This window comes from Chaetodon trifascialis, chromosome 22 (assembly GCF_039877785.1).
Source record: "Chaetodon trifascialis isolate fChaTrf1 chromosome 22, fChaTrf1.hap1, whole genome shotgun sequence".
Taxonomy (NCBI): domain Eukaryota; kingdom Metazoa; phylum Chordata; class Actinopteri; order Chaetodontiformes; family Chaetodontidae; genus Chaetodon; species Chaetodon trifascialis.
This window is the reverse complement of record NC_092077.1, coordinates 12,720,181-12,745,083: the sequence shown is the minus strand read 5'-3', so window position 1 is coordinate 12,745,083 and position 24,903 is coordinate 12,720,181. Positions and strand designations below refer to the sequence as shown.

The 24,903-nt window shown below is 44.4% G+C and overlaps 3 protein-coding genes across 10 annotated transcripts in view; 1 reads left to right on the top strand and 2 right to left on the bottom strand.

Moving 5' to 3' along the window:
* Positions 1-1,401: 1,401 nt before the first annotated feature.
* Positions 1,402-6,442, bottom strand: tspan33a (tetraspanin 33a). Its single transcript, XM_070992107.1, has 8 exons — positions 6,236-6,442; positions 4,309-4,366; positions 3,992-4,119; positions 3,715-3,789; positions 3,199-3,294; positions 2,913-3,041; positions 2,660-2,821; positions 1,402-2,562 (listed from the first exon to the last, which is right to left on the bottom strand). Exons 1-8 carry the CDS (start codon positions 6,335-6,337, stop codon positions 2,461-2,463), a joined length of 852 nt encoding a protein of 283 aa, XP_070848208.1. The 5' UTR covers positions 6,338-6,442; the 3' UTR covers positions 1,402-2,460.
* Positions 6,443-7,215: 773 nt separating this feature from the next.
* On the top strand, positions 7,216-11,857 carry LOC139350389 (zinc finger protein 892-like). The gene is made up of 8 exons (XM_070991727.1): positions 7,216-7,339; positions 7,526-7,728; positions 8,206-8,316; positions 8,443-8,538; positions 8,640-8,750; positions 9,078-9,198; positions 9,362-9,556; positions 9,644-11,857. The coding sequence occupies exons 1-8, from the start codon at positions 7,321-7,323 to the stop codon at positions 10,663-10,665; spliced, it is 1,878 nt and encodes a 625-aa protein (XP_070847828.1). The 5' UTR covers positions 7,216-7,320; the 3' UTR covers positions 10,666-11,857.
* A 6,968-nt stretch (positions 11,858-18,825) lies between these two features.
* cacna1c (calcium channel, voltage-dependent, L type, alpha 1C subunit) overlaps positions 18,826-24,903 on the bottom strand; it is a 176,903-nt gene continuing 170,825 nt past the window's right edge. For all 8 annotated transcript variants that reach the window (XM_070991717.1, XM_070991718.1, XM_070991719.1 and 5 more), the window contains 7 exons: positions 24,488-24,616; positions 24,262-24,389; positions 23,534-23,631; positions 23,295-23,391; positions 22,965-23,073; positions 22,693-22,855; positions 18,826-22,247 (listed from right to left, as the gene is read on the bottom strand). In XM_070991717.1, the coding sequence (XP_070847818.1) occupies positions 21,750-22,247; positions 22,693-22,855; positions 22,965-23,073; positions 23,295-23,391; positions 23,534-23,631; positions 24,262-24,389; positions 24,488-24,616 (1,222 nt within the window). In that variant the 3' untranslated portion in view covers positions 18,826-21,749. The remainder of the gene's footprint in view (positions 22,248-22,692; positions 22,856-22,964; positions 23,074-23,294; positions 23,392-23,533; positions 23,632-24,261; positions 24,390-24,487; positions 24,617-24,903) is intronic.

Below are 24,903 nucleotides of genomic sequence, written 5' to 3'. Positions count from 1 at the left end.
TACATGTGAGGGAGGGAGGGAGGGAGAGGAGGGACACAGTTAATAACTCAAAACTACATTAAATCAGTTTCCTCTGGGAGTTCCATAATGGACTGGGCTTCCTCTCATGCTGGCTGCAGGAATTTTAAAAAAAATATGCTGAGCAGAAAATATTAGCACACATGAAAGACCAAACTCACATCATTTTATGCTGATTTGATAAAGTTTATTCGAATGTTCTCATGTGTGGCATCTTGCCACACATGAGAACATTCAAGCTGGTTAACTGGTTACGTTCTCAGCCGCGGTGCTGTTGTTATCGCATTAATTGGACAGTGCACTTGTGGTATTTGCATGGCTGCAGACGCTTTGTTTCTCCCCTGGTGTTCTGAGAGTAAATCTGGGTTAACCCTGCTCCCTCCTCTCTTTCTGTGAGTGTGTGTGTGTCTGGGCCTCCTTGAAATCCACAGCAACATGGCCGCCCAAGTGAGTCAGAGGCAATAACCAGGGACCACACACAGAGCCCCAGAGATCAGGCCAACACACACTCACTCTCACTCACACACCAAAACACAGTCACTATCATGAGAGACTGCTGCAAAGCCATAAGCTGCCGTTAGAGCCGTCCCTTTTTCATTACGCTCAGCTGCTTTTACTAAATTATAACACGTCACACCTCTGCCATCCCAGATGCTTTCTCACCCCTTCCTTCATGCCAACAGGTTGGTGACAGTAGATTTTTGTTACGTGCTAAAGGGAAAATCCCAGTGAGGGGAGTTACTCCAGCTTTACACTAACACAGAAATGTCATGTTTAGATTGTGGACTTGCGTCAAAGGCTGCAGGACCGTGTCTGCTCCCAAAGATTACAGGCATCGGGTTTCAGGCTGGGGATGTCTCACAGCTTTTCATTTGCCAGGCAGAGAAACGGGGTGGAGACGAGAGGTGGTGTTGGTTTGTGCTTCTTCACAGTTGCATTAGACCTTTTGCCACAAGTTGAAGAATGAAAACGTGTCCGGTCAAATGACATGTCTTCACGCGAAAGAACCTGGAAGACCTGCCTCAGAGTTATTGCATGAAATTTACAGTTTGGGGAGGATTCTCACAGACAGAGAAAGCATTTATGACCACGCTGAACCAAAATCCTAACAAAAGCAGTTACTTTCCTTTGCTGTCAGAGCTTTAATTGGTCCTGTAAGACATCCAGTAGAGAGGGTGAGATTAATTTCATGTCTTAGTTCACTGTAAATCACATTTTTTCCTTCAGCTGAGAAACACAACCACTGTCTGCTCACTGACTGGTCACAAAATACAAACTTGGCCCATAAACAAAGCAACACAGCAGCACCTCAGGCATTCACACTGTCTTTTTTAGTGGTAAATTGGGAATTCCCCTCTCCTTTTGCATTTGAGTTGAACATATGTGCAGAATATGTGTACAGAGGCTGTGTGGTTTGGCAAACATTGATGTGTACACAAAACCCGGCAGCTCTGCGGCCATGCAGGCAGTCGGCTAAAAAGGGAGGAGGAAATGACATCATGAGCAGTGTGAGGTCTCAGGAGGACAACCAGGCCGCCCAACATGGCCATGTTAGGATGGAGAGTCAGGGTGCAACACATTACCTTTACAGTTAATTATCAAATGAAACACTTTAAAATCGTGATGTAAACAAGGCTGTTATATTGTTTTTTGTCACAGAGCTGCATGACATTTCTAAGGCGTAGAGGTAAACACATAGGCTTGTATACAAACTACATAGGCACTGGCATAATGTGCATTCATGCTTCATCTTCAGGAATGTATAGAGTCGGCTGACTTTTCCATTTGACGGCGCTATTTTAACTACAAACTGAAAACAGGCATATTTTCTGGTACAAACTGCTCAAACGTGTCAGTTGTAATAAATGTCAGATGCTAGCATCCATAAGTGACATTACTGAGCATGCAACATTTGTTTATTTTTAAAAAGATGTACAAAAAACCCCACACATGTTCAAAAACGCAATTCCCTTTCGACATGTGCAACATCATGAACGCAGCTGGCAGAAAAAAAGTCTGTAGATATGCAGAAACCCTCGCTACTGTTTGGCATCTTTGACAAAAAAATGACTTGCAGATTACACTGATTGCAGTTCTTAAGTCAATGATCCCATCAGTGTGACTGAAAGTGACAAAATACCCTCCCCTGCCTCTGCTTTGGGTGTTCCTAACTTCTGTAAAAGTTTGGTAAGTTGAAGCATGGTCATGTCCAGTAGGTGGCGACAGAATCCTGTTTCTCCTTCTGTGTCCTTGGAGCGTCCTGACTTCCACCTCCATGCCAAGCGCTTGGAAGCACATTAAAGGTTTGTCCACGAGCTCCCTGAACAGGAGTCTTGAGTTTTTAAGTCCAAGAGTAATGTTCAGTCGAACTGACAAAAACGCCTGCTGGTGCCACCGTGTTTGTGGTGTCATTCATCAGGATCTGGTTGGATCCGGCCTGGGTCAGCTCCACGGGTCGAAGCGGTGCTTGAGGTTGTAGTTCTGGAGTTCGATCTGGTCTTTGATCTGGTTGATCAAAATCTGAGACAAGAGGATGCCAACCAGCTGCAAGAGACAAAACAAAGGGCTCACCAGCTGGCTACAGCAGTCTCCACTCATAAGAGGCTTGAGTACAATGTGTGCGTGGGTGTGTGTCTCCTACCTGTGGTATGGCCAGTCCCAGGGCAATGCCTCCCAGCAGGAACAGGTTACTGTGGATCCAGTTCACCAGTTTGTCTATGCAGCCATTGGTGTGGATGAAGTTTCCAGCTTCAATGTACTCTAATTCCTGCATGTCCTGTCCACACATGGTGTTGATAACCATCTGCTCAAGCACACAGACAGTTAAAAGACAAATAAATGAATATCAGACACCAAACAACAAAAAGCAGAGTCTTGAGGTGAAGGACAGTGACCTTGTCTTTGACCATGATGCAACAGGAAAAGGGGACGGAGCAGCGTTCCCTGCTGGGGTTTTCCTTGTTGCAGTTGAAGTACATGTTCTGGGACCAGTCTGTGTACGTCACACCACCGCAGCAGCCAAACTGAGGACACATACAATAGAAGATATTAGCTATCTTTGTATGTAGCTACAGAAACTTTGGTAATGCTACTACTGCCCTGCAATTTATCAAACAAAATGAGGATGACTCACAGTGCAGTGTGCATGGCATGAAGTCTGTACTTGGACTAAACCCTTACCTCTTTCTGACCAAAGTCAATGAGGTTTTGCAGATCAATATCATCTCTGTAGTGGACGATAGCGTTATTGATAATCTCAGTCACTTTATTCCGAGCCTTGCCAAAGCACAGAAAAAGACAAAAAATATGTCATGGTTACACACGTTATATGTTGGTTTTCACATCAGTGGAATTACTAAGAAAGATGCATCAAACAATTCACGCAATTCATTCAAGTAAGTTTTGGAGACTAGCAGCAGTTTCATGACAAGCGGGATAATCCCAAAAGACTCTTTCTACCGCCTCAAGATTCATCAAACAAAATCACATATAAGAATCCTGCTCTGAGTGAATTAAAAGTGTGCAGCAGTTGCAGACAAAGCCCAGGAGAGGGCAGTGTTACACATAAAGCAAAGTTTAGCCCAAGAAAGAGTCTATGAACAAGGTGCATCAGTTGTGAAAAACACGTTCTTTTTTTACCCCCAAATACATTTATCCTCCGGTTATTCTGATCAATCCTCCCTGTTGTTTCATTACCTTATCAGCGAAGATGAAGCCCAGGATCCCAGCAACCAGCTGGAGCAGGAAGATCACTGTCAGACAGATACAGAACTGTGAGGAGGAGGAGGAGGAGGAAGAGGAGGAGAGAGAATGATGGTTACAGCAGTGTAAATATTGATCTGCTTTGGGTTAATTCTTTGGAGGACAGATTTAGATCCTGCATCTCAGCTGTTACTTGTTACCTCCTCAACTTGGAGAAAATGTGCAGTTCTCCAAAAATCATCTGTACAGAACACACTAAATCCCGGCTTACTGTCTGCAGGAGGCAGATGTTTTCTCTCAGGGAGCCCACACAGCCACAGAAGGTGATGATGAACATGAGGACTCCCACCACCATCAGCATTACAGCGGGGTCCACTGACAGACACGCCAGAGCTGCCTCTGAGGAGAAGAAGAAGAAAAGAGGGGTTCAAAGGCCGATGTGAACAGATGAACTACTCCTCTCAAACAGAGACAGGGAACATTTATAGAAGCGTGTTTTTAGATGTCGTTTTCCGAGTTTTCCCACTGTGCTGTGCGCTGAAAGCGTGTCGAAAGACTGCATGCTCCATGGAGGAAAAGGCCACTCACCTGCATGTTTCATCATGCGGGCGTACACGCCAATTGACACCATCACCAGAGAGATCATCTGAGAGGAAGAAAAAAAAATTCCCAGGAAATTCTTTATCATTCGTGCGTTGCAAAATATTAGAACCAAGGCTGAACCACAGATCACAGTGTGTGAGGAACCACTGTGTATGTTCATACTTGTTCAGGGAGCGGCACCATTGACCAGAACACTTCATCAAGTATACATGAGTCATAGACGAGGCTTTACTGACAGAATGAAAGATCATTTTCCAAATAAATACACTGTTGGAGGATCCATGCTTCTTTTTTAAGAGCAGTGTTAAACGAAGGGGCCTCAACATTTTTAATAGAAATGCAGATAAGGAGATTCTGCCATCCACTCTGCTTCCATTTGATGAAATCGACCTGGCAGCAATCTGCACCTTTCCCTAAAAAACATAAAGAGCTTTTCACTCAGCGCTCCTCTCCCGGTCTCAATAGAATAATAGGGAGCCCTCAGAAACACTCTTCCCAGCCTGAATGAAATGGATCTGGTTACCACGGACCCAGCAGCACCTTCTTGGTTTCTAAAGGTTTGATTTCACAGTGACTAACCCAGACATGACACCTGAAGCAATGTATGCCCTCGACGTATCAGGAAATGCAATAAATCACTTGCTTTGGTTACATAAATGATTTGGTCAGTCATCACTGCACCAACTCACCAGACAGCAAGTTACCAGACTGTCAATGAAATTCCCCCAAGATTCCAGACAACCCAGACCGTGCAGGAACCGTGCGTTTGCAGCAGGTTTTTGTGTCTCATACAGACTGTAGCTGGAGGCAACCGAAATGACAATAACACATTCCACGTTGAAGAGCTTCAAGTTTTTGCACAGCCTCATCCTGTTTGTACACGGCCAGGAATCATGTTCTCACCTGAAACGCTGCTGACACGCTCACGCAGCCTTGTTTAAAGGAGACTGCTGAACATGTGGAGGGGAATGGACGAAGGAAGGCTACAAGAAGCACTCCTGTCATTTTTACTCGACCTGAAACAAGAAAGTCTGCTCACACTCCACTAACCCAAAGCGAGTTTAATCTGCAACAACAGATCTGCTTTAAAATGCTGTAAATCTCCTTATGCTCCAGGCCCTGAGCGCCTGACGCTGAAACCTACAGATATGAACTTTGGTTTGTTTACAACCCACCGCTCTTACTTTTAATGAATCCTTTACTTTTGAAGTCAAAAGCTGAGCAATTATTAACATCTAATAATGAGAGACAAAACAGCACAGTCAGACAGTGCAGAGCTAATAACACAATCAATGCGATCACCTGCTGCGTCCACCAGAACGTCTCTGAACTGGAAAAATAAAACATCTGGTCTGGTATGAAATCTGCTGCACGTATGAACAAAGAGCTTTGTGCAGATTTGTGCATCAGCATGTGAATCAATGAAAGCTAGTTTCTTGGCAGCTGAGCATCATGAAAGGAACCAGCCTGAAATTAAACCACGGCCGTCCTGTTGTTTCAGTGAAGGTGTTTAAAGCGCTGGCAACAGCATCGTGTGCCAAAACCCTCTGGGACAAAATCTGATTATACATTCCTGATTTGCACACTAAAAAAACACAACTTGTACAAGGCTTGTGTGTGTGTGTCAGCTGTGTGTGTTGCCTCTTTTCCTGTCTCCTGGACCCTGGTTCACTTTGTGTAAAACACGCAAGTTAATGGACAACTAACTCAAATAAAGCAGTGGGTGGTGTGGATTCACATGTTTTAGCTTAAACACACTAAGTCTGACAGAACTCTTATTTTATTATTCATAGAGTTTAATTCAAGACAGCAGAGAGCAGATCTGACTGGCCAAGAAACAATATGATTAACCTGCACACAATGATAAATACAGGTGAAATCTTTGAGATGCATTGAGTTTAACAACACTCACCCAAAATATCAAGTTAAATATGAACAGCAGATACTTGACTACTGGACTGACAAACGTGTAGTCCTCGTCAGATCCAGGTGTGACTCTGCGTCTTCCTCCCATTGCGACAAGGATCCAAGTTGTCCAAGTTTGTCACAAGTGAGCTTCAAACTGTGTGAATGAACGAGTTTCAGAGAGCGAAACTAACGACTCGACCAGGATCTGCTGGTTTCACTCGAGCCGACGCGCACAGCTCCAGTGCGGAGGCGCAGCTGGCTGACTGGGCGTGGAAACACTGGGTGTGTTACCGCTGTTTCACGTCTTTAAAGGTGAGAAACACCTGCTTCTTTCTAATTCAGGAACCCCTGAAAGACCCAGTTGATCACAAGCAAAAGCAGGAACAACGTGCTGCTTTATTATTAACACCCCCCCCCCCCCCCCCCAAATAAGTAAAAGATCTGTTTTGTTTATTTTATTTCTTCATTTATTTTTGCCATTTAAGTGTAAGTTTTTTTTTTAAACAGATGAGCCCTTGGTTCATGAATTTATTTATTTATTTTTTCCTCAGGTCATATGCCATTTCATGCAACAGTTTTAAAAAAGTGACTCTTTTCATTCATTTCCTGGCACCAATTCTTGAGCTGTTCTTTCATTTAATGGGAAAATTTTTAATTTTTAAGGTGGAAAAAAAAAATCCCCCAAAGCTTCACATAGATAGAGATTTTCTGCAGAACTGTTATACTGGGTTGCTGGGTTATTTCCCACCATGCACACACGATTATTTCGGTTACCCTCTCCTCTCCTCTCCTCTCCTCTCCTCTCCTCTCCTCTCCTCTCCTCTCCTCTCCTCTCCTCTTTTAAATTTTCGTCTTATTAAGTACCCAGTGTTAAGTAACTAGTGTCAATTTTCTTACCGCATTGAGATATTTGCTTTTAATATAATATTATAGAACGTTCCAGCTTTTATTTTGAAGGAATACGCACACGGCACGACAACTTCCACAACATCCGCTTTACCCGGAAGTCTTGAGTGGAGCCTCCTGCTCTGTAAAATGAATGCTGAAATGGTACAATGTTCATAGTTTAGACGTTTTCTGAACAGAAAAATGGCGTGGAAAAGCAAAGGTATGTGTGATTATTTATTGAGCTACCGGCAAATATACACAGACAGCCATTTTACTGAATAAAACTTCCTAATGCAGTGATTAAGCTAACGTTAGCTAAAACTCTGACTACAGAGTTGTGGTGAACTCGCTTGTAAATAGTTATTTGAGCCTCTGTAGATAAAATTGTCTCAAATATCCTCTCCAGGCTCCCCTCTACCTCTGGCCTCCCTGCACCTCCTTGTCCCTCCAGTGAGACTTATGTCCGCCTTCATGTGGCGCGTAGTGCAGCAGCACAGTGTGATGCACTATGACAAGCTAGTGGACTTCATCAGTTTGGCGACAGAGATCGTCCCAGAGCTTCTGAGTCCCGGCCAGAGAGCTCAGCTCATCCTGGGCCTGAGAGCAAGGGTGAGCCACTGATCTCAACTGTGATCATAGTGCATGTGTCCATCAGCGGCTCCACAAGGGAGACATTTGACTTATTTCCGGTTTCCAGCCTTCATCTAGCATAAGGAGTAAAATAAATAGACTTGAAGTGCAGTAAATGGAGTAGAAGTGTTTGAAGCGACATCTATACTGAATTGTTCTGTGAAGCTTGCGATGGAAAAATAGATAGAGTGCTTTATTGTTCCTCTGAGGGAAATTTCAGTGTCACAGCAACAATTCACATATCACAAAACACACATAATTTCCACTAAGGTGACCTGAGGTAGGTAAGAAAAACACTGTTCGACACACGTGCGCACTCTCTGCATACGCTCTCGCATGCAAATTAATGTCGAATGTGCGAGGGCCCTTTCTGTCTCCTGCCCTCACGATGGCAGATCAGTCCTCTCCCTGCTGTGTCTCGCTTTTTCACGTTACCTGTCTCCCGCCTTGTTGCAGCTTATTCTGGAGCTGTGTCGTGGTGACGGCGCCGCCAACCTGCAGGCCATCCAGAGCCACCTGGATAAAATCCACGCCTGCAGCGCTGAACTGAGCTCCGCTGATCAGATGGTGAAAATTCAGAAGCAAAATATGGTCGAAACACATAAATGTAGAAATAGTTCTTAACGTCCGTTGAGAACTATTGAGAAGTGCTTGAAAGGTTTCTCATCATCATTATTGTCCACTTCTTGACAGGCTGGTGGTGATATACTGAAGACCTCTTACACCAACTTCGCCAGCCTGGTTCAGAACATTTTGAATGTTCCTTTAGAAAAGAAGTCATTTTTCCAAGTGAGTCTGTCTGCGAGAAATATCTTTTAAAGATCCTCACCGGTCACTTACAGCGGTGATGTGCTGACGATCTAAAGCCAAAGCTCTGGCTGTCTCTGTAGGAGGTTTTTCCTGCAAACTACGGCTCCAGCTACGACCAGAGACTGCAGCAGCTGGTGTCTGAGTTCCTGTCCAGGCTGGAGCAGCTGCTGCCTGTACCAGACCTGCAGCAGGTATGAACAGCTAAACTGAAAGTGGACGCTTACTGTATGTTACGTGTGCAGAAATATACAATCAGATCCTGAAGAAACTTTTGCACTCTTTTGTCCATAACAGGCATTTAGGCATTCATAATCATTAAACAGTACCTTCATATTCTGCATGTTGAATTTTGCAGCAGGATTGTTTATCAGTCTGAAATCAGAAAGCAATCATTCACTGATCAGTGCGTTATTTTGCAGCGTCAAACATTGTCTCTGTGTTTTTCCTCTTTTTGGGCTTTGAGGTCCGTAAGCTCGTGACTGTTGCTTCACTTGCCAACCTGCGTCTCTGTGTCTCAGACAGCAGCATGGCTCACTGAAACAACATCTGTGTCGGAAGAATTTGGGCATTATATGTCTGAACCCTTTGCCCTGGAGACTCTGCTGCTTCATCACAGACAGTTGGGGACTCTCAGCTCTGGTAAGACACGAGGAACAGGAGGAGTTTTGTATGTAGCCTCCATCTATGTAAAGGATCAGTGTTTAAAAAGGTTGTTTTTTTTGTCTTGTTTGTTTCCTTCCTGCGACAACAAATTCAAATTCTTGTTTTTAAGGAATTTAAGTGTAAAATGTTGCTACTGCAGATCCTTCCAGCAGCGAGGAGGACAGCCTTTTGTCCATCCTGGCCCTCCCTGTCCCATCTGGCGTGGAGAGGTTCTCTGAGCATTACAGTGAGGACGATGATTACGACAATGAGGAAGAGACCCTGGCACTGGGAGAGTTAGAGGAAGGCTTGAGTCAAAGCTCAGACGTCACTGCAGATGACTGGTTGCCAAAAGGTGAATCCGGTGAGACAGATCAGCAGCAGCAGACCAGAGTCAGCCAGCCTTATTTTGCTAACTCTCTGTTTTCCCTGCTGTTTTCAGGTCGTGTGTCGTTCACCTGCCGTCATTGTTCGTTCACGCACCGCACAAAGAGGAAGGTCCAAGAGCACATCCAGAGTGAGCACCATGTAGCAGCCCCCATTCAGGAGAAAGTGTCTGTGAAAAGAGCCAGAGTAAAGACTCTGCGGAAAAGTAAAGACCCGGACGACAAGAAGAGAGTTGGCGGCAACTCGGAGGGAACGAGGAAACGCAAACAAAAAGACGGTTTTGAAAAGAAGCGGGAACGCAAGCAGAAGAAGGACAACTTGGAAAACAAGGAACGACGCAGACGGAAAGAGCCCGCGGGGGAAGACAAGAGGTTCTTGAGCACGCGACCCGTGACCAAAAACTTCACAGAGGAAGAAACCAAATGCACCAAGTGCGACAAAGTTTTCGAACATCCGAATCAGCTGAAGACTCACATGAAGCTCCACAGCTTCCCGTACTGCTGCAGCCAGTGTGAAAAGGGATTCACCAGCCCGTCAGGTTATTATCAGCACCAGAGGCTCCACAAGAGAGGGCGGATATTCATCTGCAGCCAGTGCAGCAAGGGCTTCCTGTGCAACTATTCGCTCAAGCAGCACCAACGGCTGCACGAAGGCCCCAGCAACCTGTGCCCGATCTGCGGGAAAGGCTTCAGCAAAGCGGGCATCACAAGACACATGCAGATGCACCGAGGGGAGAAGAATTACTTGTGCACCACGTGCGGGAAGTCGTTTCTGTCCTCCGGGGAGCTGCTGCTGCACAACCGCTCTCACACGGGCGAGATGCCGTACACCTGCACCCACTGCGGGAAGGGCTTCTCCAGCAAGAGTCACCTGAACGTGCACACACGCTCGCACACGGGGGAGCGCCCGTACCTGTGCTCGGAGTGCCCGAAGCGCTTCCTCACGCTGAACTGCCTGAAGAGACACACGCTGAGCCACAACGGGGTGAAGCCGTTCAAGTGTCCGAACTGTGAGAGAGAGTTCTCCCAGCAGGGCAACCTGAAGAGACACTTAGCAACTCATAAACCGGACACGTGAGGCGCAGCTTGTTTCAGTTTTTTTTAACATCTGTGTAAAATGAACTATATTGTGTATTAGCAACCATGTTAATATGTTGTCCGCTTTGGTTTCTTCATTAAAAACCGCAACCAAACGAGTGCATTTTAGCAGCTTAACAGTTTTGGGTTGAGCAACTGTGAGGCAGGGCTCATACTAATCCAGTTGCCTTTAGATGAACTTTGGGCCTGATTCCGTTGGATAACAAACAGCAGAAGCCTACAGGGCCATGAGGGTCGCTGTGGCGGTTTGTTTTATTTGAGAGCTGCTAAAGGGCGGTGTGTTCAGGGTCATGTTGAAATGGTGCACATTTGGTAGTTTATTGCATTTGAACAGTTTCCAACAGTTGTAGGTGCTAATGTATTCAAAACTCAACATCATGTCACTGACAACATTCAACTAATGGCTCACTGTGACTGATGACCAATTCTAATGAGTCAGTCTGTAGTCGTCTGTTGATAAGGCCCTAAATCCCAGAGCGATCTACAAGAGGATTTTTATAGCCTGAAGTGTAAAATAGGTGTAATGTCCTTCACAACTCCTTCTGAATTTGATGCAGCAACATGATTTTGAAGGGCAGCGAAGCTCGCTTTCATGGAAACAGGTCGACCTCCTCGTGGAGAGTAAGGATTTAAAGGCAGGCTGCAGACACCTGATGGTTTGTCCGCTCAGATGATGAGAAGTGTGAGGAAAAATGGCTGAAATGAGAACATGAAAGGAAAGTGAAAAGCGCAGCTGTAGGAAATGCAATTTATTTGCAATTTTTTAATAACATCATTCCTCAGATAAAAATGCAATGTTACAGGAATATACATCAGATATTAATTTAAAACTTGCTTTCAAGGGACCATACAGTCTAAATATACTTTTTCCTTTTTTTATTTACTGGTAGCGTGCGTTATAAGCAAGACAGACTCTGTCACCAATGACAGACTGACAAGTTACAGATACAAACTGTACATTACTTATTTACAAATCAACTTTTTGTTTGGTTTTTCGTTTCACTTTTTATTGAAAATAGGAGTAGAAAAAGTGATTGAATTAATATTCTGATTTATTTGATTTGTATTCTTTCCCTTTCTAAAATCTAAAATGAAATGAATGAACACAAAAAAAAGAACTCTCCTTTAGAAAAAAGAAAGAGAAGAAGAAGAAGAAGTAGAAGAAGAAAAAGGGTGTGTCAACCGTGAGACCATGCAGTCATCACCAGCAGGGAGACAAATGGTAACTGAGGAAACCAAATGATGTTGGGCCAGTGTCACTTAGCAACCTCAGAACCAATGAAATCCCTCGCAGTCGAGGGGGGGAGTGGCTTATGTTAAAGAACTCAGTTACAAAATGGCCACCTGCCTCCAAAGCTACCGCAAGTACAATAACACACTCTAGTTCATTTTTTTGACCATAAATAGTGCCTGTTATTAAATACTACATTTAACAGTAGCGTCACTACTAACATTACGACAAATTGGTCTCTGTGTGAACACCTCTCTGTACGAAATAAACTCCAGGATAAACAACGGACGTCTCCCCGACAGGAAAAACAAAAACGAAGCTCAGTCCCGTCGAAGGCCCTTTAACACTTTGCATGAGTAGTGAACTAAGACTGTGAACGAGATCATAAGACACTGACTGACTGACCAGTGGAGCGCAGAGCCACGCGGCCCCTGACATTAACCCGGTAGATATGGAGCAGAAAAGCTTAAACACTGCTGGATGTGGAGCCACGGATCCCCTGCCATTGAAGAGTGGTACAAACAAAAAACAAACAAAAAACAAACCTCAGTTAACGCCTGCATGCTGTTAAAGAGGCGTTTCCATCCACCTCAGCAACTCACGGAAGAAAACACTGATAATGCACACGACGCTCCCCATGCTCTCAGGTGGGCCAGGTCAGCCATTAAAGCTGCATTTACACACACACACACACACACACACACACACACACACACACACACATACAGGCGTAGCAGACCTGTTTGCTCCTGACTCGTTGTGGTCAAATGTGGGTTTCTAAGTGAAAACCACTTGGGATCATGGTTTGCAGAGACCCAAAGAGGTCAGATCAGATCTTTTGTGTCTGCAGCGGTCAAAACTCTTCCATGAAGGGCTGCTAAAAAAAAAAAAAAAAACACATCCAAACTTAAACCAGGAGCTTAAATCTTCCCACTACTAAAATGTGGCTTTTTGAGATATGTATCACGGCGTCCTACATTCACGGGATGAAATCATTATCATTCATGGTGTGAGGTCAAGTAGCTCTTATCGGTGAGATTGGAGGGACGTAGCAGATGCAGGGAGGCTGAGACATTCATGGTCCCGCTGAAGGACGAGCTGTTTTTAGAAAGAAGGTCTGCATCGTAGAGCTGCTGCCACAGCTCCAGAGCTGCGAGTCACTGGTGGAAAACTCTGCTCAATGGACAGACTGTGAGTGCGGCATCCAGCTCTACAACACAAAGAGCAATCTCTGATGTCCTAATATGTGCAAACAGGGGTCTCCTATTATTCTTTTAACTGCAGTAAGAGGAGGAATGAGTGGTAATCATGAGGCTTTCGAGGTCCTTACAATGCTAACAGTCGTTCTAAATGTTCACACAGGGGTGCTACACAGTGGGTGAGTCCTATCTAACTACTGTATCCTAAAGGTCATTTCTAAATCTACGTGGGCAAGCAAGCATCGTCTATTTGGCTCATGTTGGGGCTCAACGCCCGCAGGAAAAAAAGAGGAGAAATAAATCCTATTTTTCCCAGCACTGATCAGCTGGGAGTGTCTGCGTGTTGCTGTGAGTCAGTGCAGCACAACATGCAGAGGGTTGGTTACGACTCTTAGGGTACTGCCTGTGGTTTTAAATGTGTGACACTGGGACGAACTCGTACTATTACATCCTTTAAAGTGTTTTTCACACGCAAAAAAATCAGCTGATTCATCATGAATCCATCAGGTGTTAAATTTCAGAAGTATCTATCTAAAGTGTCACTTCCATTTAATTAAATACACCTCTTTTAATCTTGCCATTCCACCGCATGCACTCTCTTTAAATCATGCCTGCGCACTGGCAACAAACAGCCAAATGTCCACACAAAGGAAACTTACTGAGCGTGATTTGTAAACCTAATAGAAACAATCAGCTGATGGTAAAACCATTAAAAGTCCTCTGGGCCTGACAGAGAAAATGCCAGCATGCGCACAGGCTAACGGTGATGTGGACATTTCCCCTCAAAGATCCTCAGCAAAGTCCACCAAACGTTCATTCAATATCTTATAATTTAGATATAGTTTTTGCTAAATGTAATATCTAAAATAGAAGACACTTGCAATATAAACGTATTCGATAATATATTCCCTCTCTCACAATCTGTTCCATTTGCGTTCGTCAGCAATGGCGTCAAAATAATGTCTGTACATCAGAAAGCTAAGAGGCCATCGTCTCTAGCTTCTCCAGAAAAGGGCGTTTTAGATTGAATCCGATTCCTACGACAGCAGGCTATGCTGATTTTTACCTCGAAAAGAAAAAGGAAAGCAAAATTTATATTCAAAATAGTCCTCTTAAAATATTTTTTTCAGCATCAGTGATCAACAAACAATTCTGTGTACAAGAAAATATATGTGCTGCTGACGACGGCAGATCCACATGAGCAAATGACGCCAGTTCTGCTTTTCCAGCCTCACTCTGATATCTGTGCACAGTCCAGGATAAACACACAGCTCGAATACTTCTTAAATGGTACATGTGTGGAGAATACTATAAATGTTAAAGCATGTTGGATGACATCTTTTTTTAATACGGAGCAGCTTGAAATGTCTTCATGCACAAGTATAGCAGCTCTTCCACACAAGCATATTTTGGAGTTTTCTCTCTCAGAACATGAATTCAACATTTTTAGAAAAAAAAATCTGCTATAGTTTTCTCTTCCCGACTAAATCCAACACTTTTTTCATTGCTGCATAAACGCAAAATGATCTTCATCACTTCCTAGTCTGCGTTGTTGATGTAGTTCAAGTCCTCCAATTCCTTTCTTGGAAGAAAAAAAATTGAAGCTACATGATTTTCATGGCTCAAAGCATAGAGAGATCTAGTCCTTAGTAGATGGACTTCTTTTTTTTTTTTTTTTGGTTAGATGTCTTTAATAGCTTAAATAATGCATTAGTGTACAGTGTATGTGTGTGTGTGTGTGTGTCGCTGATGTAGGACCAGTGAAAGAGAGACGGGTCTCTCGGTGCTACAGTAGGAAAATGTCCAGACGTTGACCTGCACTGACAGGCTGCTGGTCGGTTCACGCCTCTCAGAACACTTCACGACAAAACAGACGTAAACGAATGAGCTTTCAGATCTCTGTCACTTCAAACTCTGTGAAGTGGCCTCTCTGGTTCTTGTGTCCTGCAGCTGATCGTGTTTAAACTAAGCCATATTTCTATGGACTGGAAAGCCGTATAGTCTGGGGATCTTCTTCGTGTATATGCCATCGGCTTAAACATCCAATGCTTCTTCTTCAGTAAACAGAGCTCCATTATTCCCTGCTGCTTCCTTTTGGTCAACAGTACAGTCAATAAAGTGGGACATGTTCAATAAATTCATACTGACCCTCAGTCAGTAGGCCTATATAGACACATTTTCATATTTCAATAACTACATTCCCAAATAAGTGACCTGCCCTTTCCTTACTCTAACATTCTGGTGATTAAATATCATATATTCATATATATCTTGCTATAGAATGGTATATGTATAGAAAAATATACAATCATTGGCTAGTGGTGAGACAAAAGATATTATCATTCACATAGGACCAATACTTTATATCCCTAGAGAGAGAGACCCATGCACATAAAACATTACTTGGATATATAATTCACCATGTGTCATCAAACATGGTGAAATCAAACCAAAAACAAACCCTCGCGCCTTCCCACCGTCATCCGCCGTCAACGAGATTGTCAGACACAGGGGCTTTATTCTCTATCTTTGCTTTCACTTGAGGGAGTAGCTTGAATTTGAAGTGCACGCTTCATAGCGGAGGGGTGTGGTTTTAGATGAACCGGCTGCAGACGCAGCTGCAGCTTATCAGCCTGATAAATCAGTGGCTAACGATCTACAGAGGGCAGGTGCAGAATACACACTGTGCGCTTGGCTCATGTGACCTGCAGGTGTTACTAATATCATTGATAACGGCCACATTTCATTCAACTGGTGCATTGATTAAAGGTTGTTGCTGCACCTTTTCCAGCTAAAAGAGAAAATATCAGCTGTTAAAAGGACCGTTCCAAACACCTACCACACACTCCTCATGTACTACAGCCCAATCTACAGGCGTTTACCATTTTATACCAACAGGAAATTATGCAATATATGAGCCGTTATTGTGGTGTTCATGTATATTGTTCTCTTTGTGCTTGAATAAAGCAAGTTCCTCCAGCTGCTGCTCGTGTGTTTGTCTGTCTAATATAATCCTCTCGCTATGGGTAGTTTGGTCCGTTTCATACAAATGATTCCCTCTGGTCCATCTTCCACATGTCAGACGAGGAAAACTTAGAAGCTGAAGACAGAGACTATGGCAACACGTAGTCAAAGAAGTAGTGACGTCTGTCTAAACTGGGGAGTAGAAATACTTAAGTTTGCCTTTTCTCTCAACCTTTGACATCATATCAGCATGAGCTCTGTCCTCCTCAGGGTTAAGGATCAGAAAATGAAGCAAGAGCCCAAAAGACACAAGATATGCAAAATCACCATCCAAACCCTTTCGCTGCTGTCCACAGTCAGATGTTTATGTAGAGAGGGAATACTGACTTTAATCATATATACACTGACTAGAAATAGCTACTCCGTCGTAATGTGGTTTGATACTTAACCTGATAAAAACAAAAGCTGGCACGCTCAGTGTCGACATGTGAACCTCATGCAATACTGATAGTACACCCACGGAGCTCAATCCGCTGGAAATAAACGAAATAAACAAAACAAAAGAGAGAAGGGGCACGGTCAAAAAGCTTTGAGTCAGGGAGGTGAAGTTAGCGCTTTCTGCTGCTTGGCCATCAGAATAGATGATCAGCTCTTCATTCTGGGTCTCTCCTGGCTGGATATCAAACCACGAGCAAAAACACCAATTTCACATCGCTGCCTCGACACATTTTTGACTGTGGATGCAGATCCAACACCCTGGCACGATAAAGAGAAATAAATACATCTGTACTAAACTGCACTGCAATGTACCTGATTTCAAGTATGTTAGGTTTCTCTGGCATGGAAACCACTGAGTTTACTTAAAAATGTAACAAACAGAAAAAATACATTGTCATGATATTGATTTTTTTTTTCGACTTTCACAAGTATGTTTACTTCGGGAACCTTTTATACAGTCAAAGTTATTGCATTGTTTTTGCATATCTTGTGGGATGCAGGATTGCACCCACTCATACTATATACTGCAACACAGCAACTCACGCTAACCTATACAGGACATAAAAACTGCAATGCTGTTCCACTCCACACGGGGGCACCACAGGGCTCTGAGTCTCTCTCACCTGAAACCAAGAGCCTTTAAGCAGACACATCAAGGCCTGGTGTGGCACTTCTGATATGCAGGGTTACTCTACAGGAGTGTCTGCAACATGCAAACAGACATTTATTAGGAACAAAAAAAGCAAAGGATTTGGACTAAATGTAGCCTCTGAGTGCGTGTGCATGTATGGTCTCTTATCCTCAAAGCTGGAGGTGATACTGAACATGTATGAATGTTTTTGTGATTACTGACTCTTCATCTTAAGGCTATGATGAATGAATGAGAGAAAACATCTGTGGAAATGTTCCCATTTTGAACATGGTTTTATGTGGGATAATTCATTAATTCATTAAAGTGACTACCGTCATTCATTACATGGTTTCGAAATGAAACTGCCTTGAGAGAGTGACATTCATGGCTGCTGCTATACTAAAAACAAAATAGTTGGTAGAAAGCAGACACAGCTGGCACACAAAAACTACTACTTTACAATTCAGGTGCCTGCTGGTTACAATTAGTATGGAGGATTTAGACCTAATAGGCATTAGGTTTATCAAATAAATCATTATAAATGACCAGGAGGAGAACTTATTTAACTTAAGGGTTTAATAAACTTTACCAGGGCTGATCAAAGAGTGGAAACAAAAACCAAAGCACAAAATGAGCTAAGTTTAAGGTTGAAACAGAACCCAGATGCTTCCCTGCACACACATTAACATGCCTGACAATAACTCTGCCTTCCTAACTTCTCAGACATAAAGTTTAACCTAAAAAAAAAAAAAAAAAAAAGCAGCTTATACTGAAACTGAGCCACCAGCCTCAAGGTAGGCTGTTAGCTTATGGTACCAAGTTATTTGAATAAGGAACTATTTTAATGAGGTGCTTCTAGAGTCACTGAAAGACAGAAAGAAATGCTGAAGATATTTTACGAAGCCGAAGGATTCTGGATGAGAAAAGGAACAAAACAACAGGCTGAACGTCAGGGAGGGTATTTCCTTTGACAACACAGACTTCTTCAGGGTTTGCAGTATGATCAGAACCACAAAACAGCACTAGCACTGCCACTAAAACACGCTCAACATTCACATTTAGTTTGCATAATAATGTCAGAAGTCTGTTACTGGCACAGGATGCAGTGTATGGCAGTGTGTTCATGCATACCCTTCCCTGCCACAAAACCTGCTCTGCTCAACATGGAGGAAGGAGAGCTCGGCAGTTCGCCCTCGATGGTAAGTGAAAGCTGTGATGGTGTCTCTGGGTGTGAATTCAGTGCGTTTTAAAGTGACATTTAAAGCGAGGATTTATAGTATTTTGAAACAGCTGTTGAATTGTCTTGAACTGACTGCAACATATTTGGATTTTTTTGAGTTAATAAAATGGTTTAAAAATCCTGTTTTTAATGCTGTATTCATAACATAAAATTGACTTTTTTTACTGATTGTGTCTGCATGTGAGCACTGGTACGGTAACATGCAGACTCTTATAGTATCCTTGCATCTAGCTGACTTTGCATCAGGATTGTGATGGTAACAACAATTATTTCTCCAAATTTTGAGAACTGAAATGAATAATTAAATTAAGTAATTTAATGTGACAAGTGGTACCAAGGAGTGTGTCTGACATCTAGGAATTTTTTTTTTTTTTTTTGGGAGAAGATACGATACCAAAGAGAGACCTGTGCCCTGTGTAAAGTAGGCCTGAGGTTCATACCTGTTCCAAAGCAGAGAAAGGTCGATAAAAAGTTTGTCAGCATGCTACCTAAAATCCATTACAAGGGAATTAAAAGACAAAAATCACACTAGGGGATCATCCGGGGTGCAACTTCCCTCCAAGATGACAGTTTTCCAATCTATATTCAAGAGTTAGCCAAACAATTATCACATCTTATCAATTACCAGCAAATGTCCTGTCTGTCATATAATTTCTTAGCTTTGCCTGTAAACGATATTACAAACAGGGAACGGTTTCGTTTCTAACAATGACAATAAATCAATAATGAGTCATCATGTTTTGTGATATGAACAGACCTCAGACAAAGAGATGTGATTCAGAAGTCTTGCAGCATCTGTACACCAGCCCTAGTAGTTCATTTGGAGTTTAAACCACGATTAAATGATGAACTCATGTGATTACGGTGTGTTATGGCCAAGCGTTCGGGGCGTCATCCCCCAGTTCGGTTCACGAGGCGTCACTGTAGCAGTACGAATCCGGTGCTTCTACCAGAGCAACCATCCGCTATAAAGAAGAAAAGCAACAAACGCCAAAAGGCTCGTTACCCTGTGGCCAAGCTGCAACGCCGAAACTCACCACCGCTGTAAACTTAACCGGAACTCTGACCTCGCTCGAGACCTTACGCCTAACTACCTCTAAACAGAAAAATAAAGAAAAGTTATGCGCTGACTAATTTTCAAAGATAGAGTGGCTTCTGACTCTGCAGCTTGGCTAAAAAGTAAAAACCGTGCTAAAGAAACCACAAAGCTTTGGAAGCATGCCTGTCCATGGTAACCCTGTGTTAAGGAGGCCCATTATCACACACATACACATACACATCCTCGCACACATGCGCACGCACACAATACCATACTTGTAATGCTACCTTAATTTACTGTCTAGGCTTAAAATCAGCTTTTTAGAATACATAAGTAACCACTCAAACACAGGCACGCACACAAACATTCATCCGCACGCACATTTTTTTCTCTTCTGGGAAAAATAAATAAATAAATAGATACAATCTGTAAAAGGTGCATACTGATAGAGAGAAAGACCCCCCTTTTAGATACACGCTATCTCACGCATTCGCACACACACACATCCGGTACTAAAACGCAGACACACAGTCGCACGCACAAATATAGTTATACACTCGTACGCAAACACTACGCCCTGCTTCGATACTTAAAACCTCTTAAAATTCTCCTAAAATAAACCGAGCAAAAATACATTTATAAGACCAGCACCCCGATTGTGCAAACAAATCAAGGATAAATTAAACCAATAACATCATGAATATAAAACAAAATAGTCATGGCTAGCCAGTTTTGCACAATATTGAACTGTTAAATACATAGTGGGCGTGGTCTGTAGAGAGAGTGTGTGGCAGCAAATCCAATACGATTCCACGTTGAGAGGAAGAGGAGGGCCTTGGAGAAGGAAGTGAGGTTGATTGACGGACAGATCCTCTGTAGATCCATGCCCAGAGTCTGTTTTCTTTTCAATCAGTCACTCCCGTTCTCTCCTCCACCCTCCGTCCCTGTTGCCCTGTTCGACACACTCACCTCTGGAGGGCTGAAAAAGCAAAAACCCAGCGATGGAGGGAGACGGATGGTGGAATAACCAAAGAGGAGGGAGGAAGGAGAGAGGGAGGAGTGAGGAACGGCGAGGTATGAGGCAGAAAAGGGGGCTCACTGTCTCTGCTTAGCCACCAAATGCTCCTCCCATTTCCTGTTTGGGGCAGGAAGTGGGTGTGGCCAAACAAGGAAAAGCGGCGGAGGAGGCAAAGCCAGATCAAGGTGACGGACGAGGCGAGTTTGTCTGTCGCTGGCGTCTGACTGACCAGCGGATAAAAGAGCTGGCTAGCTTCCTGTTGGCCAGAGAGTGTCTCTCTCTGCCCGTGGCCCCCTACAGCAGCCCTGTTGTGGCTGTTGGTCCATCCCTCAAATCCTTCCCCCCCTTGGCTAGGGGTGGCGTGTCACCTTAATCCACCCCCAGGCTGGCAGGGCTGTGCTCCAAGGTTCCTTAGCTTTGGAAGAGGAAGAGAAATGAGATTTCAAACAGGGTTTTCCTCTCCCCCGTTTACTCAATACAGCGCTTCAACATCAGTGAACCAAGAAGGAGGAGTTGACCTTTGACCTCAAGTGGGTGCGGTCAGATTTGAATCCTTAACTGACCCCCCCAGCCCACCCCCCCACAAGCTGGTCTGCTGTCCCCTACCTGGCTTCATGGCGGCCAGACAAACAACAATAACACGACACCAAAGTAGGCAGAAGAAATGAAAACAATTAACACACTGTCGACTGCAGGAAATCCATAAGCGGACTTCCTGCTTCTGTTGTTTCTTTTCCTGCTTCATCCCTGCTTTACCCTCACTTTTTTTTTTTTTTTTTTGCTTGTCTCTACTTTTCTGCTCTTCACACTTTGAGGACATGATAAAACTGTGAGGCACTTTAGAGACACACTCAGAGAGCACACACACTCACGTACACGTACAAATAGAGAAAATCATAGAGCACACAAACACACACACACACACACGCACACACACAGGCATACACTCAGATAGTACAGAGTATAGTGTGGTACACTTTACTACAAATATTCACACACATACAAACTCATACAAACCAACAAAGTCATAACCAGGTGTTTAAGGTTGCGTCACTGGCCGCCAAAGTCCAGAGCGGTTATGTCTGGCAGAGAGGCAGACTGTGTGTGTGTGTGTGTGTGTGTGTTTGTGTGAGGGGTGGGGACAGACAGAGCCAGCTGCGGCGCTGCTATCCAGAACTGACAAGCGTCAGTCTCTGATGATGTCAGAGGGGCCAGTCGGCCGATCGAACCCGTCAAGCCGACTCCTACAAACTCGTTACACACTCCATATCCTCGTCCTCCAACAGCTCGCTGTTCCTCTGCCGTGCTCCTCCAATCACGACTGAGCTTCTGTGGTGGCCCTCCTCCTTCCCTTCCGCCTCCTCCTCCTCCTCCTCTTGTCCCCTCCCCCCTGCTAGCAGCTCCTGACGCTCCTCCACTGAGGACGGCCCATGGATGGAGCCTCTGCTTCCTCCGACCTCTTCCCCTCCCTCGCTGACCACTTGGTCCCTGTGCGTTGCTGCTGCTGCTGCTGCTGCTGCTGCTGCTGTGTGGAAGGGGAGGAGGTTGCCGTTGGGGCTGTGCTGGGAGGTGGAGGAGGTGCTGGATGTGGCGTTCGTGGCGGTGCTGCCGTTGAGAATGTTGTTGGCGGCGTGCTCCATCTCCTCGATGGTCATGTCGCAGGCGTCGGCCAACTCGGCTTTGGTCACCTCGATGAACGATGGGTCCTGGGCAAAATGACCCAGACCCTCTGATATTAGCACCTTGAGAGGGAAAATGAGACACAGACGAATGGATGGAGAGGAAGGGAGGAGGACAGAGAGAAACGGGAGGATGGAATGGAGGCATGAGGGGTAATGATTATTTCCATTATCGATCTAATAAAAATAAAGCAGTATCTACTCGCAACTCTTTATCTCAGGTGTCAGAAGTCTATAAATGACAACTTTTGACCTATAAATCTCTCAGATTGTCTGATTTGAAGAAATTTTTAGGCCTCAAGGGGTAAAACTATTCAGTATTTCACCAAAAAGCAAAAGTTGGAGATACGAATTTGCATTCGTGTAGCAGCACACATTGAAAACCCACCGGAGTGATCTCAGCCCCCAGGTTTGGAATCACTGACATAACAAAAAGCAGCAAATCCTGACAATGCAGACTAAGCAGCGTGCGACCTTCTCCAACCCACACACATACACACACACTCACCGCCTCCACCAGACTGCCTGCGCTTCCGTGAGACAGTGAGCTGGAGTCTTTTCCCAGTAGCGAGGGAACTGTGAGTGACACCGGCCGTGGAGGTCTTTGACTGGACACTGATGCGCTGGGGCTCGGACTGGGCCCCCTGCTGTTCCCATTACTGTCGCTGTACCTAGGAGCAAGACGTTTGTTTGCCATTACATCTATTGTTCCTGCAGTATTACTGGTCGAAGAACTGCACTGCGACTTGTATCAGTTATTTTCAAGGTGCTTAGTCTTACCAGGGCCCACAGTTGACAGAGGGCAAGCTGGTATTGAGCTTTTCATGTGAGTTGGAGCCCTCTAACCTCAGAGAGGGCACTCGCTGGTAGGAGGCATCACTGCCATGGGCTAGAAAAACAAAGACAAACCTTGTATGAAGTACAACGACAAAGCCGCAGCATGACAAGAGTATGTACTTCAAAATTCATTATTCTTGATTCAGTGGCCTGTTGGTTTCTTCATTAAATAAAGGTCTAATTGTGCTTGCAGAGGAAATGTAATGCAACATTTCTGCCAGTGCTTGACAAACACCCTTTTGGCCTTTGATGTGCGCAGAGGATGCAGCATACCTGTGGGACTGGCTGGAGGCGTGGAGCACAGCCGGCTGAAGAGGGTAGGTGAGTGACTCCTTCTTAGCAGAGGACTCAACCCTGCGACTGCCAGAGCCTGGAGGAGGAGAGAGCAGAGGGAGAGTGTTAGAGAGGATCGAGGAGGGCGAGGAGTTCCACTTCACATGCCGTATTTACAACTTGTTTATGTGCGTCCAAGTGTAAGGGTAAGCTTGTGTTTATTTTGTGCCAACTTCTACCTGATGATGTACAAGGTGAAGGGGGACAGCCGTCTTCTGGGAGACATCTGGCCTTGACTGTCTCCTGAGACACTCCAGATGGAAGGATGATCTCCGCCCTGACACACACAACAATCATGCAAAAGAAATAATAGTAACTGTAACCAAACTTTGCAAGCTTGGCACTTCTAAAACACAAGAGCAAACACGAGGAATAGATTTAACTTGATGTGCTCTAACATAACCTGCAAATGTCTGCGTGTCTGGATAACTAGCTTATTACCTACAGTGAGTGCCAGGCCCATAGGAAAGGGGCATGTTATTAGCTTTCTACACTACTTTGTGGGTTTATCTGTGTGCCAAGATGCAACTATCAGCAGCACTGCAGGTAAGAGGAATCTTTGTATTTTTGATTTTGGGGTGAAGTGTCCCTGTAAATGTATACTGATGCTTCCATTAATTACTTCTATGGATGGTGTTCATCATGTCCATCTCCTTAAAATAATAGTGTGGTTTCTACTGCACCCACTTCGCTGGCAACGAAGAATGCTAAAGCTACTTCCTTCACTGGTGAGTCGAACCAGCTGTTTGACTTAAGGCACGCTTTTTAGAGCCTCCCTGATTGTAATTGGCTACTCTCAGGCAAGCTGCAGCTCACCTTTAACAAGCCTATCTTATTCACACGAACAGGCTAGCTGTACCAACACTTTTTAACTAATTTAGAAAAAGATTTTTTAATATTTACTCACCCAGAGAGGTGGGGCAGAGAAAGACTCTCCTGGGAGACTGCCACCCTCCTCCTCCTCTTCTGTCCTCTACCTCCTCTCCTTCCTCCATGGGAGTCAACTGCTTGCATGTGTCATCATGGTACACCAGCCTACACACAGACACACAAAGAGAGGAGTGAATGGAAAAACGTACCCTGAAAACAATCAAATCTCGACTGTTTAGGGTGTGCGTCTGTTTCAGCGGTACATGTCAGAGGAGAGCGAGTGGTCGTCCTCGTGGTATTCCCTGTCGTCAGCGTAGCTCTCGTCGTACGTCTCCTCCGTTGACCCCTCGCCTCTTCGAATGATCGGCAGACGGCTGTCACTTGAGTCCGAGCTGCAAGCGAACACACAAGCACACGGGCCAAAACAAACAAACAAACAAACAAAATGAACATAGACATGGACCACAGGTAGACAAATAGGCAGACAGATGTCAACACAAACACACAGAAACAAAGAAGCAGCAGATTAGCAAAAACCCCAGAGAGGAGCTCAGGAGGAGAGAAGGAGAAATCCACTGAGGCTTAACTACTGCAGGCGGGAAAAGGAAGAGGAGGACGGAGAAGAAGGAAAAGCTAGAGGAAAAGGAGGAGGAGAAGCAGATGGGAACTATTTTGTTAA

What these genes read in the sequence shown, in the direction of transcription:
- tspan33a (XM_070992107.1), bottom strand. Translation starts at nt 6,337, where the DNA reads ATGGGAGGAAGACGCAGAGTCACACCTGGATCTGACGAGGACTACACG. An exon ending in CCGCATGATGAAACATGCAG is followed by an intron (nt 4,120 to 4,308) that starts GTGAGTGGCCTT and finishes TCTTCTCCTCAG; the next exon opens with AGGCAGCTCTGGCGTGTCTG. An exon ending in ACATCTGCCTCCTGCAGACA is followed by an intron (nt 3,790 to 3,991) that starts GTAAGCCGGGAT and finishes TCCTCCTCACAG; the next exon opens with TTCTGTATCTGTCTGACAGT.
- LOC139350389 (XM_070991727.1), top strand. An exon ending in CTGTACCAGACCTGCAGCAG is followed by an intron (nt 8,751 to 9,077) that starts GTATGAACAGCT and finishes TCTGTGTCTCAG; the next exon opens with ACAGCAGCATGGCTCACTGA. An exon ending in AGATGACTGGTTGCCAAAAG is followed by an intron (nt 9,557 to 9,643) that starts GTGAATCCGGTG and finishes TGCTGTTTTCAG; the next exon opens with GTCGTGTGTCGTTCACCTGC.